At 35.7% G+C, this 15,711-nt stretch overlaps 1 protein-coding gene across 1 annotated transcript in view; it reads right to left on the bottom strand.

The window, feature by feature from the left end:
* Positions 1–414: 414 nt before the first annotated feature.
* The window catches only part of DUS2 (dihydrouridine synthase 2), a 29,839-nt gene continuing 14,542 nt past the window's right edge, over positions 415–15,711 (bottom strand). Inside the window, exons 7-15 of the mRNA XM_076349329.1 lie at positions 15,324–15,389; positions 11,217–11,287; positions 10,651–10,737; positions 8,132–8,300; positions 7,053–7,174; positions 4,164–4,307; positions 2,853–2,940; positions 2,153–2,226; positions 415–896 (exon numbers count right to left, since the gene is read on the bottom strand). Coding sequence (XP_076205444.1) covers positions 659–896; positions 2,153–2,226; positions 2,853–2,940; positions 4,164–4,307; positions 7,053–7,174; positions 8,132–8,300; positions 10,651–10,737; positions 11,217–11,287; positions 15,324–15,389 — 1,059 coding nt within the window. The 3' untranslated portion in view covers positions 415–658. The remainder of the gene's footprint in view (positions 897–2,152; positions 2,227–2,852; positions 2,941–4,163; positions 4,308–7,052; positions 7,175–8,131; positions 8,301–10,650; positions 10,738–11,216; positions 11,288–15,323; positions 15,390–15,711) is intronic.

Genomic DNA, 15,711 nt, shown 5'->3' with positions numbered 1-15,711 from the left:
CCAATTCCTTATTGGAAAGGCACAATTGTAATACCTAAAACCAGGAAAGGATGGTTAATTCTTACTGTCATATTTCTGGAGGGTAAAATGTAGTAGAAATTATGAAAGAATGTTATTTTCATGCTTAGTGTTATAATTTTTAAGTCCTTCTCTCTGCAAAAAACTTTTTCTTGATATATGACGGGTGTAAATAAAGCTTGCAAGACATGCATAAAACTTATTTGACAAAACCATGTCTACTTAGCTACTAATATTTTCCTACATTAATTTTTCTGATTAACTACATAGTTCCATAATGAATCCATCTGCTTATGGATGATGTATTCATACATCTCTTACCAGCACACTGTAGACTTCTTAACAATAAAAAATAAGTAATAAAACCAATGACAAAATTGCTTTGAAAATATCTGATATTTTAAAAAATTTATTATTTGGGATAATCTGCTCAATGTTCTTTAAAATCAAGTTGCTAATCTATCCTGTCTGAAAGGCACCATAGAGACAGTGAGTGCTGAACAGTAAACATCTCATTGGCATTTTTCACAACTGGGGAATTTATCAGTCTCCGAGAGAACCCAAATGAAATGCGAACAGCAAGATATACAAATAGGAGCTAATTTGTAGCTGCATAGGCGTGAAACCTCTAATTTCCATGCTATCGTGGCATCCTAGGCACATTCATGTCAGAAGTTTCTTCAATAAAATTAGCTTTTTTATGGGAAGGCTCAGCAAGATCTTCTCCGTGGTCTCTGTTATACAAGCGCTCCTGGTCTTCCCTCTTGCGTTTGTTAATCAGGTGATTTTCTCCCTCACACAGCTTTCCCTCTCGGACACCCAATGTTCTCAGACAGACAATAGCTGCAGCCTGTTCTGCTAGTTTCTTTGACTTGTCCCTGAAGAGCAAGCAGACAGAGCACAGGTAAAAGTAGAAACTGAAGTCTCTACACTGCCAAAAGACAATCAATTTCCTGTCTCTGATGCAACATCATGAAATAAACAGCATTTGTAGTCATCTCACAGCAGAAGAACAAAACAGGTCAGTTCCAGAAATTATTTGAATCTTGCCAGGTGTCAATGTTGATGCATCACTTCTGATGTAATATTCCTAGAAAATCTGCTTCTATCAGGTCTTGTGTCTCAAACACTCTTCATTTCAAAGGTATGAAGTCAACGTGTGTTTGGCCCAAGTGGCTGCAATCCTCAGAAAGTTAACATTTACAAATGTGACCACTAAACAAAACTGAGTTTTGAAGGATCACTTTCTTGAAAGACACTCAGTCCCAAATATAATCACTGGTAGGCGTACAAATTCATTGATGCTGACAAAAGCAGGAACTGTTCCATAATAATAAAAATTCTGTCATTTCCCTGAGAGGGACTGCAGATTATACATTTGTGAAATTCAATATTTGAAAACATTTTCTTCTCAAAGTTTCATATCAGCTGAGCTTAAGTTCCTAAAGTCTTTGAACAGGAAATGCTGCAAACACCAGTAATTGTTGTGTGCATTTGTCCTCTTTAAAATGTTCAATGCTGAGCTCTAGCTTTGCCGTTAAATCAAGTTCAACTTAGGTGCAAATGCCTGAAGTCAACTCCAGTGTTAATAGATGATTGTATAAAATACCATCATGAAACTTTAGAGCAGCCCTGGATGTAACTGTTGATTAACTGTGATCTCTGAGAAGCCACTAACTGTCCTCTGCTTCACTGTATATAGACACTTAATCCTGACTTGTTATTGAGAACGGATCTGCTGTAGTGGCTGAAGACATTACCTCCTCCAACGTTCCCCTCTGCCTTCCTTGGTTAGTTTCTGAACTCTTCAGACACAAGTGAATCAGGTCACCTATTTGCTCCCCTTCCAATACAATTTGTGGACTAATGTACTAAGTGAATTAAAATCCCTAATGGTTTACTTGATTACGTTAAAGATTACTTCCTCTTGTCACATTCAATTCTCAGAAATTTTTAACCCTTTCTCCCTCCCAGAGGTAGCTTTAGAAGGTATCTTCTAGTTGACTTTATTAAAGTCAACTGGACTTTATTAAAGTCAACTGGAATAAAGTGGAGTACCCTTTCATTGCAAGTTTTAAGCAACATTTCAGAAACGATTACAATACAGCTGCAAAAAACATTAAGGATAGCTTACCACAGAGTTGATCTGTATTTTTGCTCAGCTACTGTCACTACTGAACAGAATAATCTATCCAGTGGTCTTTGAACCTGGAGAAAAAAAGAATTAAAAGGAAGGGGAATGTCAAAAAACAGTCATGTAATTTACAGAACAAACAACATTGTCAAGGTTGTTATTCTTGTCCTTACACCACAATCAAGTAACACCTTTAAAATTACTGTAATTCACACCACAAATTTAACTTTGCATATTTAAGATTAAAAAAGAAGAAGAAATTGTCCAAACTGCAAATATTTTTGCTTTACAAAAAAAATCAAATAATGTCCCCATCAAACCAGGCAGTTGCTCCTGTCCAGTATAGTTCCTACCTATAACAGTGTGCAACAACAGAGAAAACATTCTGAATCCAAATTCTTTACTTAACAGAAGAAGTAAAAGTCAGTCAGTCATGGACTCCTATGTAATGACCTGTAGTTACAGCAACTTCTTTCACACTTGAATCAAAACCAGACTGAAGGTCTGACTTTTAAATTTTTATTTTCTAATAAAATAAGCTGCTATTTTCATACATATGTGTATTACCATTTCTGAAGCTGCTTACTCAAGAGCTATGCCAGACTAGGAAGCTGAATTTCTCACTACCTTGAGCCCTAAATACTTCATTTCATAGACAAGGCAGAAGAAGAGGTTTGAAAGCGTTTCTTCATTAACTCACAGTTTCATAAACAGGCTGAGGATGCTTTTCTTTCCTACACCATTCCAGAAGATACATTTTTGGAGTAATCTGTGGTGGATATTCTCGCCTAGACAGAAAAATTTGTGGTCAACAACTGTGCACAGAGTTTACTTACTAAACAGATCTATTTTAAAACAGATAGTGCTGCTTATTATATTGCTTCTACCAGTTATTCTTTGTGGTTTAATTTTACAGCTCAAGTTATGAGAAAAATGCTGCTTCTTTATTAGATAATTCAAGTAATATGTCTGACATAACATCTAAAATAAAATCTAAACTTTTCTATTAATTCTTCCCAAACATTCACATCCTGGTATAATACAACTAGAGAAAAGATACTTACTAGAAAGGAGATTTAACTAAATATATGACACAGAATAAGAGATACAGTTTGGCACTGCTTATTATAAGCAACAATATAAGATTAAACACTAGAAGAAAGAAAAGAAACTGCTTCTGTAATGAGACAGTGGAGTTATCAAATAAAAAAGAGTATGAAAGGTAGGCATTGATTCAGTTACTGACGTGGAATTACAGCCCCTTGTACTTGGCAGAAAAAAGAAATACTGTAAAACCACTGTATTCAGTCCTCAAGGAGTCAGGTAATATATCCTGTAAATATTAAAGCATTATGACTGGATTTGAGGACCATTTTATATCACACTCTTCTTGAGCTGTTTGACAAACTTAATAGCAAACATAGCAAAAATAGCAAATGGCTATAACATGGAAAGTAACAGCAATTCTATAGGTTTCACAGATTATAGTCAAAGGTTACTTAAAATAATATTGTGCATAACTCCATGAATTAGTTTTTCAAGGAATACCTTATGAGTGGAACACGTTTAGAAGACTGCAGATAAGCACATATGTTATCTGCTTAGAAAGGAATATTACAAAATTTGTGCAGGACTTTTTATAGAAAAACTGCTGTGTTTTAGTTAAATTTCACCAAAAATAACTGAACTCTATATCTTTGTACACTTCTATGTACAGATGTTTGGATTTTTTTAAAAATCACTCAGCACTACTTATACTAGTAAGTTATCTGAGAGAATTAAGCAGTCTCAGGAAGCCTGGAACTAAAAAACATCTTACAACATCCAAATAGCACAGGAAGAGTGGTGATGCTAGTAATTATGTAATGATGTACACAAATTGCTTCATAAAAATTCACTCAGTAAGCGCTGTTATGCAAATTATTATTTTCAAAAAACTGTAAGGCACTGTCAAATTCACAGTTTTTATTTACAGATGCAAAATAGTGAAAAACTTAATTTGCATGCTTACTTGTCAAATCTAACAGCCATTTTTATTACATCTGGATCTTCCATTTGGTCATCTTCATCTTGTGTCTCAGTTTCTAAAGATGTTTTCTTTGCTTCGAAAATACCTGTTGTTTCTTCATAGAAGTCAGCCATTTCAAAGACTTCACTATTCAAACAGAGTTCCTTTGTATTAGAGATCAGCTTATAAATTTTTGCATCACATTATGATAGAGAAAAGTAAGTCTAGAAATCAATTGTGTTTAAACAGAGTATATATGTACAGAGAATCACGTGACAGTGTGGCTATATTCTGCACAGAGACATCATATTGTTTCTCCTTCAATTCTTATCAGACGCTATTGAGCTACAAGTAGAAAAAGAATGTTCTCATTTCCAGTACTATCTATTCAATTTGCAGCCTGAAAGTCCAGGCAGAATCAATCAGAAATACAGGTCCTGCTATGTTCAAGTTATTAGCTCAATTAATAACTTGCAGGTGGATGAATCAGCATCATCAAAGCACTCATCAAAGTCCGAGTGACTACTGGTGCATCAGCTCCACCAGGGCAATATGAGTGAAAAGTAGGAAATAAATTCTTCTTCTAATTTGAGTATTTCAAAATACTATAAGCAATAAACACTATAACATCCAAACACCTCAAAATCTCAGATTTTCTGACTTCAGAGTATTATTCACAAGCCCCAATACAATGGAGAAAGCAACTAGGATTTGGGTCAAAGGCAAGAGCCTCAAATCCTTCTAAATTTCAGATCCATGGCAGGCTGCATCTACTTTGAAAAACTGAGACTATTCATTTTCTGCAGATGATAACCACAATAAAACCTGCAGCTAAGAAAACTTTTACTTTCTGACTGTTATGAGAATGCTCATTGGTATGAGGCTGTTCAATGACAAAATGAATTCTGGCCACAAAGCCATCTCCAATGCTCTAAGTGGAAAAGCAATAAAGCTGAATAATGCTAACATGCTTCTAAGAGAAGAAAACTTATTATGTACTGTTATGTAAATTTTTTTGTCTGAAATGCAGCAGCTTGTTCTCTTGCATTCAGTACTGAGGTTAAAACCTCGAATGGCTGTAACATACCATCATCACCAGGAGGCAGCAGTATTAAGTAACATTTTTGTCTGAAGATGTATAGGTGCATTTTAAATAACTGAACATTCTTCAGTTATCTGGACGTTAGAGAGGCTGTTTAGAACATTGGTTAAAAGACTGAGTCTGCTGATAGAAAGTGGTTTTATAAATTATCAAGTGGCTTTCTCTTTGTCCCTCTCTCATGCACACACACTGCTTAAGCCAATTTTGAAATTGGTATTGCATCACACGTACAAAAACTGATTACGTTCAATTTTGGAAGCCCCTAAAGAATTGTTAGGCATAGCACATAAAATCAAAAGTTTTACACTAGATCTCTATCCAGTGTTTATGTGTATAAACTGTGACTCTTCTAATTACTTGTTTAAAGGCTTGACTCTTACAATTTCTTTTCTTTACATACCAGGCATTACTATTCGTTCAGTAGAGAACATCACCACCCTTTTGGCTAAGATTCATTTGAAGTTGTAAAAGATTGTTTCAGTTTCAATCTATACTATCTCTCTTCTAACCAAATTGGAAAACTGTAAGCAAAACAGATAGTAAGTTACTATACTAAAAATTGTTCAACTATTTACATTGCAAAAGTGAAAAGTAACTTGCAAAGTGTAAATGTTGTTCATGGATTCCACTGCTCCTTTATGATTAATGAAGGCTAGCTCCTTTTATATATAAAATGCAAATTCCCCTCATTGTATTGTAATGTAATAATCGTGGACAGCAGCGTCTATAGAGAGCCAAAATTGGTAAATCGCAATAAACTGGCAAAAGGATTGCAGGCATTTCCATTCATTTTGAACATGAACAGAATGCTGATTAGGGCTTGCTAGAAAACAATAACTCCATTTGCAAAATATTTCAAGCTTTCAACATTTCTACCCATTTTCATACATGTAAGGTAACAAACAGTTTCAGACTGTTTATTTTATAAAAACAAAGAGACTCTTTCCCTCCATTCCATCAGAAGGATAATTATAGCACACAACATGGATATGACACATGCGAGCTCAGACCTTTATTTTGTTCAGTTTGGGATGGGTCCAAACATGAATTCCCCTCCAGTCTGTGTGAATTCTTTAATCACGTGTCTATTTTATGGTTTCTCTCAAACTTTTCCTTCCTCCTTTTCTGTCTCCCCCTTTGAGAAATTTCACCCAGACTGTTTCAGATGTCCAGGAGGAAGAGATTCATTAAAGCTACTATATTTCCTCAAAAAGGTTGTCATCGTTCATTAGCATATTTCAGGTATGAAAAGCAGCACAAAAGAAATACATTCACGTATCATACAGGTGACCTTCATACATTGTTTTGAGTTTATCTCCAAGTGTTCATTTAAAACAGATATCTTGTCATAAAAATTCCAGTAACATTAAAAACCCCAGATGCAAAAGGGACAGTTAAAATGAATAAATATCTCTGGAACAAGACAAGCTCCACACTATTAACCTCCAGACTACCACTACAGAATGCTGAAACTTTTCTTAATCAGTTAATGCAAATATTGGATAAATGCCCGTCACTCAGTAAAGCACCACGCAAATTAGTATACCGAATATATAGACAGTTTTAGGGTTAAAGCTTTAACACCTGAGCACGGAGGAAACCCAGAAAAGTTTACTGTATTATTCCACATCTCACTAACTGGGTGGTTTGGGGTTTGTTTGTTTGTTTGTTTGTGGGGTTCTTTTGCAACTTCTTCTGAAGGTATGAAATGCCAGGCAGTGCTACAGACAGAGAAGTGGTTTGCAAGTTTGACAAAGAGTACAATTCCTATTTCTGAAGTACATGCTTACCAAATCTCCTGTGTGGACTGCGCAGCATGCAGCTTCTTACCCTGAGTAGTTTCCAACTGTTCTCTTAACATCTGACACAAACAATATTTTGTGTTGGTATAGTGATTATCGTATCTCACTGCCTGGAGGAGAGAGACAAAATATATAAAAACATACCGAACAAATTTGTCTTCTATACTGCTTATGTCTCTTGATGAATTTCAAAATCCTTTTTGAATGGCAAACCACAATGTACAGTTTTCTCGATAACATATTCAAGACTACTCATGAATGCGAGTATAATCTGATTATTTTGGCATGCTTTCATGAACAGAAGTTCAACTTATTCATATAATTATGAAGAAAGAGTTGACCAGTTTACATAACTAACTAGCGATGCAGTGATATTTTAACTAGTCAATGGCAGTCCAAATTTTCAAAAACCAAAGAATTTTGAATTGATGACATGATCAAAGCCACAGATTTCTGATTGATTTCCTATTATGCCATTAAAATTGTGTATTTTGAATAATAGATAAAACTTTATAGATGACTCAGCTAATGGAGCTATAGATCTACAGCATTACTTAATTGGCAAATCATTCCCTTTGCTTCCCTGCTGTTAAAAATTCTTGACAGTATTTGTGAAAAGCAATTAATTTCAAAAAATGAATCTAGCAGTAACTGAGTATTTAATATTCCTTCACTTTTCTGATTTGTTACAATATTATTTGTACTATTGTAACATCAAGAGAGTCAGCTTACATATCGTTAGCTTTTCAAATTCCCAGAAATTTTTAGATAGTCTTGTAAGCCTCATAAATGTTCCCAAGAAACTAGGGCTAAAAAGCATGGTATGTAAGAAAAGAACAATCAGGAAAAACTGTTTTCTGAATACAGATTTCTGAAAATTTTTTTCTGAACAAAATAAAACAGAGGAAGCAGTGGTAGATTTGCAAGACTCATGTCATATGCAGTATGTTAAAATATCCCCAGAGCCTAAGTCTTTGAAATTCAGAGGAGTTAAAATACTGTAGTAAGATTTGGATTAACAATTCTAAACAATGTTAACTACAAGTAAGATCTTCCAAAAAACATACATATTTGATGTAACCTTGCATGACTTCCTTCAAGGGGAAAAGACCTTCTTTTCTGAAGATAGACGGGTTCCACATGGCAGCACGAGCTATCATTACTGATGAGGCAGCTGTTGCTTTCTGGAAGGTCTCAATGTCCGCATATTCTTTGATGAAGTCATGAGATCCTCCACTAAAAATTAACATCACTGTTATAATCATGAAAGTTTTATTTGCTATTACTTGTACTTTAACACAGCCTTGTATTTTCAATGTGGTATTACATTATTAATGGTGGCAGAGTCTATTTAGGATACTATCTCAAATCTAAGAGAATAAACAGGTCTGAGAGTTTTATTAGCAATGGCTCATTACAACACTGATTATATATAATATTTTTAATTATCTGCATACTTCTCTTAAAAATAGAAGACTTTATGAAGAGAGAATATAGTTTGTGTTTTACACAAACTGTGTGCTTTCACACAGTTCTTAATAGATAAGGCTCACAAAGAATCACTTCCCTATTGTTTGAAAAATGATACCTTGTAATTGCTAGTTCTGGAACCTTCAACTGCATACTAATTGTGTCGGCACAAGTGATACTGAAAACAAGTCAAGTATGGACAGCATCATTCCATTTTCACTCTGGCACGAACATATGGAGAGTAACTACAAGTAGTACTTCCGGATCAGTCACAAAGCACTTTAAAGTTAAAAGAAGGTTGCACTGCTTCTATTGTACTGCCTCTGCTTTCAAGGCAGCAAGTCAGACGTGTTAGTAAGCAAAAAGAACACTTAAAATACCTTTTTGTTCTCTTAAAGTTTCCCTTCACATCTTTTAAATGTAAAATAAAAGTTGGACTTTTGAACTATAAAGTAAGAGTAGGAACTTTATCCCTTCAAAAGTAAAAACACTGTCAAATTCAAAATAAAAACTAGAGAATGATAAATTACTTTAAAACCAGACATTTATATTGTGAAGACAGCACAAGCAAGCTTCCTGCACTTATGAAAGATTATTCCATAAACACAGTACCATTCTAGAAATCATATTACCAACTGAAGTTTTCTTGCCTTTTTTAGCACCAGTCTACTTCCTTTTATTCACTCCTGTATATTTCCTGACCAAGCTTGAGGTACAAGTGGTTAAAATTCTCAAAATACTAGCCAAATAAGTTACAGCAGGGATCAAGTGTCATGGATCAAATATATTTAATAAGCAGGATTTCAAGTTGCACATTTACATTTCTTTAGAGACGGAAAAGTTTCACTAAGTGGATTTCTCCTTTTCAGAGAAAACGCAAAAAAAAAAAAAAAAAGGATTGTTAAGGTTAGTTCAGCATGCTGGGACACTTCCAAAGAAGTAAATTGATATAGGGATTAATTAGAAGCAATTTATCAACAATAAACCTCTGATATTTTTGTATCTTAATTGCATACTTCTACATCATAGAAAGTACTCAAAGAGAGCTGACATTTCTGCGACATGCATAAAACCTAAGAAAAATTGTTAGCCTCATCTTTTACCTAGGCAAACAAAGGCTTCATGGCAATGCACAATGTGAATTTTGCTTGGCTTTTTAATTCCATACTGTTGAAAAAATTATTCTGAAAACTAGAAAGGGGGTGAACCACTGAAAAGTGGATCAACAAAGATTATCAGCATGGAGTATTTCCTTTGTCCAGTACAGAAACAGGTTTTCTAACTGCAAAAACTGTGACTTTCAATGTATTTTCTACATAGAAATGTGAACTGGAAAACAGTTCTCAAATTCCTGATCCAAGTATACGGTTTGCAGAGATGCAGCTTCTCCATGAAAACTCAAGAATCAATGAAGAGAGGACTTCATTTAAGGACACTGCTTCTCTGGCCAAGGATATTCTACTGCCACTTGTAAAGAAGTGAAACATCTAAAGAAGTTGGTCAGGCAGATCAGATACAATTCAGGACAGTTTGATACTTTTCATTACCTCCAAAATTGCTCTGAAAACTTACCTGTTTGTAGCTAAACTTTTCCAAGACTGAGTTTCTTATTTTACTATCACAGAGTTACTGAAGGATCTATCAATACAAGCAGACAGATTCAGTGGGATCGTGTCCGTATGTCTGGAGACTAAGGAGGTCTTAGGGAAAATGTGAGGCCACAGAACATAACACTATTTTTGAGCAGTGGGAAAGGTGATCTCTAGTGTGCAAGTGTCCAAGATACACAGTGGTAGGGTTATAAACAGTCACTGCACAGGGCTTAAAAGCATAGAGAATTCAACTGCTGGATGCAATCAGAAACAACTTGCATAGGATAGACTGTGACACACAAAAGCAATACTTTTTGAAAAATACATGGAATTTTTGAACTAAAAACTGAGGTATGGTGATATTTCCTACGGCCAACTTCTGAGACTGCTACCTCTATTCAGATTTGATCTTTGGTAACAGGTAACACTGTATTCGCCCTACATGAAGGATCTTCTTTCTGCACTTGCAAATCTTAAGTTAGGTACAGGCATCTTGCAATAACAAGTTAATCAGTCCAACTTACTTTGCTATTACTGGAATGGAGACCGCTTCAGATATGGCTTTGATCACATCACAGTGGACAGGGTGCTGGGGCCTCTCCTCCTTCTTCCTTTCCAACAAACAAACAAACAAAAGACAAGACCAAAGACTTCCTATGGAATTTGTAGATATCTGGATCACAGCAGACATGCCTCAAGGATTATTAGGACATACTTATTTCCGCTTATTTATTTTATATATGATGTAATTTTCCTTTTTTTTTTTAACATAAGAGAATTAATTAATATCAAATATATTTTAAAACATTGTTACTGTAATTCTATATCCAGATAAGCAGCGTTTTTTAGATGCAGAGTATGCAAGATAATTTTAGCTTTACTTGGTCTTTGAGACAAAAATTTTAGACAAATAGCAGCAAGCGGTTCAATTCCCTAACCACTGGCCTGATTTTCTACACCACCGATTTAGTTAACAGTTGAAATCAGAACCACGTATTTCATGTAGAGTATACTCTAGTCATATCGTACTGTGCTACATTCACCAGCAAACTAAAAAAATCTAAGTCTCTCTTGCCTAAAATCGATTTACCTTCCATGGACTGCAATGGCAGCAATACCAGTTTTTTCTATTCTCTTTACCAGATTCACAGTATCCTCAACCTGAGTGATAAGAGAGAATGACATGATTTTAGTTCAAAGAAAAAGGAATAACTCTCATGTGATCAATTGTACAAACAAATGTTGGAAGTCTTTTCTTTCATCAAGAGGGATACGACTCTTGTATTTCAACAGTAACTCCCAACGTGCATAACCAATTAATAGGTACTTCAATTAAAGAACTACATATTATGGCAAAAATAAGAATCTATTTCCAATACTTCCTTGAGACTATAGATCGCAAACTTTCTCAAACCAGGTAACACAATACTCTGTAGTAGAATATTTTCCAACAGGTTTTTAGACTGTCATTTGAAAATGATATAAAACACTTGACTAGCAAGTCGTCTCTAACGACTACTCTGTAAATTGTAATTAAAATGCATCTTAATAAGAGGATGCCTTCTGAAATCAACATAACATGCAATCGCACATTTATAAATATTCCTCTCAGATGTGTCTTAAAAAAGTTAACTAGTATCTAAAAAATTCTAATGCTATTCGTACATGACCAGTGAATCAAAAGATACATGAGAAAAAGGGGAAGCTCCCAGTATATCTTCAAAGAGGTAAGATGCTGTTAAAAGGCAGAAAGAAATTTGGTGCACTGCTGAATTAGCCTGTCTTATGCAGCTTTGGGGAAAGGGAGAATGAAAAAAAGATAAGGCAAATTTTCTTTTCAAAAGCTGGAGAATGATGTGTGGCTCATCACAAATATAGCACATTCAGGCTTTGAAAAATGCAATATCTACCAGCTGGCATGGACACAGAGAGAGAAGCTCACCTGCTGTTCTGATGGATGACATGTAATGCAAAAGCAGCTTGAAACAAAAAGGAAGAGGCTCTAGGATAGTTGTAGAAAATAAAAAAGAGAGGTGCCAGTTCTTTGATTTAATACTTCAGAGCTAAAATGATCTTACACAGAGTTACTGATTCTTTTCACACGGGCTTCATTTGTTCATTTAATCATTTTAAATGCACAAATAAATGACTTTTGAACAATAGCTAGCTCAGTTACAGTTCATCCAATATCTATCTAGGTCATATGCAATCACGGTATCTAGGCAGGTATTTAAATACACATTAGCAAAATAATCAGTCATTAAAAGAGAAGGCACATCATCTCCTGGAGGTTAAAAAATACGTAGGGAATTCAACTGAAAAAAAAAAAATCCAATAAGGAAACTACATCAGCTGTAAAAAAAGAAAAAAGAACCTATGTATTTTCACTACATTCTTAATAGTTAAATTTTAGACAAATACTGAAAAAACAAGATGTAACAGCTTTAGCAATATAACAGTCTTATCATAACTTCTTTGAAATGAATGATTGTACCCAAGAATCTATCCAGAAAAAAAGTCATTCTAATTGCAATGAAGATGTTGCTTCTGAGAAAGAAGATTATGAACCTCTTTGCATAAGCCAGCAATTTCAGTGCTTCAATCTATCAAAGAGTTTCTAAAAAAGGCTGCAGAAGTTGTTTTTAATTCGGGTACCATTTGTAGTATCTATTGCTGTTATTGCACGTACAGTAAATCAGGAGTCAAGTAATGCAAAATTTCCTTGCAGTGTAGAATATAAGTAGTTTATAGAGCACAGGCAGTTTCTTTTGTAAACACAATTTTATTAGTGAAAACTTCATTGTTAACATGAATGTTGGAAGTTGGAGAAATAACATTAGGGCTTAGTCTTCCCCTCTTGAAGTTTAAACTTCAAGCAGACTGTCAAGAAATTCAAAGTTCATCACACTGTGCTCACGTACCCATGATACTACTCTCAGTCAATTCCACATTTTAGAAGACCGCCAAATAAGAGTGCGTTTTTTCCTTTTTATTTTCATTTAGTGCTTATCCACCAGCAAAAGCTTTGGGATTAACTCAGTGGGTTACAATAAACAGACTAAATACTTTAATAGAAGTATCCACATTTGGAGTTCGACGGAATAAAACCTTGTGTAGACATCTAATGTTTAGTCCTTGTACTGGTTTTGGCTGGGGTAGAGTTAATTTTCTTCACAGTAGCTAGTATGGGGCTCTGTTTTGGATTTGTGCTGGAAACAGTGTTGAGAACACAGGGGTGTTTTCATTACTGCTGAGCAGTGCTTACACAGAGTCGAGGCCTTTTCTGCTTCTCACCCCATCCCACCAGCGAGCAGGCTGGGGGTGCACAAGGGGTTGGGAGGGGACACAGCCGGGACAGCTGACCCCAACTGACCCAAGGGATATCCCACACCATATGACGTCATGCTCAGCATATAAAGCTGGGAGAAGAAGAAGGAAGGGAGGGACATTCGGAGTGATGGCATTTGTCTTCCCAAGTCACCGTTACACGTGATGGAGCCCTGCTTTCCTGGAGATGGCTGAGCATCTGCCTGCCGATGGGAAGTAGTCAATGAATTCCTTGTTTTGCTTTGCTTGCGTGTGCGGCTTTTGCTTTACCTATTAAACTGTCTTTATCTCAACCCACGAGTTTTCTCACTTTTACCCTTCTGATTCTCTCCCCACCCCACCGGGGGGGGGGAGTGAGCGAGTGGCTGTGTGGGGCTTAGTTGCCAACTGGGGTTAAACCACGACAGTATTTTCTTGACTTTTTAAATTAGAGAGGAGAAACAAAGTTTGGCATCTGATGTGAGCAGCCAGAAAGGCGACCTGATTGGCAGGGAAAAATTACTGAACAGAAAAAAATATCTTGTGAAAAATACTGAGAGAGAAAATGCCTGCCAGCCTGAAAACCGCTAGCCTGGGAACTAGGCCTGTGAACCAGCAGCATCCCTGGTAAGTGCAGCTGGGTACCTAGAAACCAGCAACATCCTGAGATACCATTGATAAGCATAAAACCAAGGAACCATATCAGCAACTTATAATCTGAAAAGGTAAAAAATAGTCTGGAAAAAGGGGGAAACATCCTGAGAAAGAAAGACTCTGTAACTGCCATTGGCTGTTCTAACTGCAAGAACAGGAAAAGTCTGGAAAAAAAAAATTGGTCTGAAAGAACAGAAAACAATCATCTATTGGTTGCCCCAGGTGAAAAACAGGAATTAACAGCATCTACTGGCTGCTCGAGGGGTGGTGTCCTACACTCTCTTATGTCTCCGACATAAAAATGACTTATTTTTTATCCAGAATGGAGCTTCTCTCTCTGAGAGCTTCCCATGCTGCACATACTTTTCCTTTTCCTAAACAGGTTGAACTTCCGCATGAACTTTCTACGAGATCTTAGACTCTTGCCAGGGATGCCTGGCTGACTCCAAACTCCATGACAGATCATCTTTGGAGTGAGTTTCTGTCTGTTATTTTATTGGTCCCCTTCTGGGCCTACTTTTGGGGTTGGTTCAGTTTGTCTTCCTGCTTCTGGGATGGTTGGGTGCCCTTCTGGGATCAGTTTGTCCTTCTGTCTGGGATGGTTTGGCCCCCTTCTGAGATCTAATACACTTGATACTGGTATTATTACTATGAACATACACATATATATGCGCATGTAAGTAATCTATCATAAGCATATCTGCTGTTATATTATTGATAAGTTTGCTTCACTAGCGGTAAGTTTGTAGTAACTTGTAATAGTATTTACCTACTTGGTTGCTGCTGTTACTGATTATTGCTATAATTGATTGCTGCCATATTAATCATTGCTGTTATACTATTGATTGTTGCTACTAATAATTTGTAATAGCTTGAGACAGATATATCTATATCTATATCTTGCTTTATTCATCATAGGTATATTTGCTATGGTGATTTTTGTGCTATTTGTGGTAATCTGTAATAAAGTTGAGAAATTTAGAGGATAAAAGACGCTGTGTCCTTGTGTATCATGGAATCCAACAAGCCCACAATCATAATCCCTATACACCTGCACATAAGATAACCCTTCAGGTCATGACAGCATCCCAAACAGAAATTATAATTCCAAGTGCTATTTCACAATAACAGGTCTAAAATGCCAGTATGTTAGAATGCCATACATTCTAATGGATTTTAAATCACAGAATTAAACAAGAGCAACTGAACACTTTAGCATAATGATTTATGTTCTTACTGAGGGCAAAATGCGGATTTTGCAGGTTATTGGTTTACAAATCCCTTTAACAAGGGTAGTCAGTATCTGGAAAAAAAAAAAAAGACAAAATCATGATCACAACAGTGACATTAATAAAGCTCTCCTCCTTTCTCTCTTGAAGATAAAAAGAAATTAGAACAATGTAACACTAGTTACTGTTCCTCTATAAAGGATCTTACATGCTAGACAAACACATGCAGTCTGTAATTGAGTATATAATTTTATCCGATAGATATACAAACCTATTTCTAGTCTAAGCCAGTTTTATTTCTATTTCTTTTTTGATTTTTAACTGGACTTTTACAAAGCAATTAACTGCTGCTGGAGTTTCAACACTGCTTTTAATATGAGGTGACCAGTAAACTCT

Source organism: Aptenodytes patagonicus, chromosome 11 (assembly GCF_965638725.1).
Source record: "Aptenodytes patagonicus chromosome 11, bAptPat1.pri.cur, whole genome shotgun sequence".
Taxonomy (NCBI): Eukaryota; Metazoa; Chordata; class Aves; order Sphenisciformes; family Spheniscidae; genus Aptenodytes; species Aptenodytes patagonicus.
Note: the sequence above shows the minus strand (reverse complement) of the source record. Positions and strands in the feature narration are given on the sequence as shown.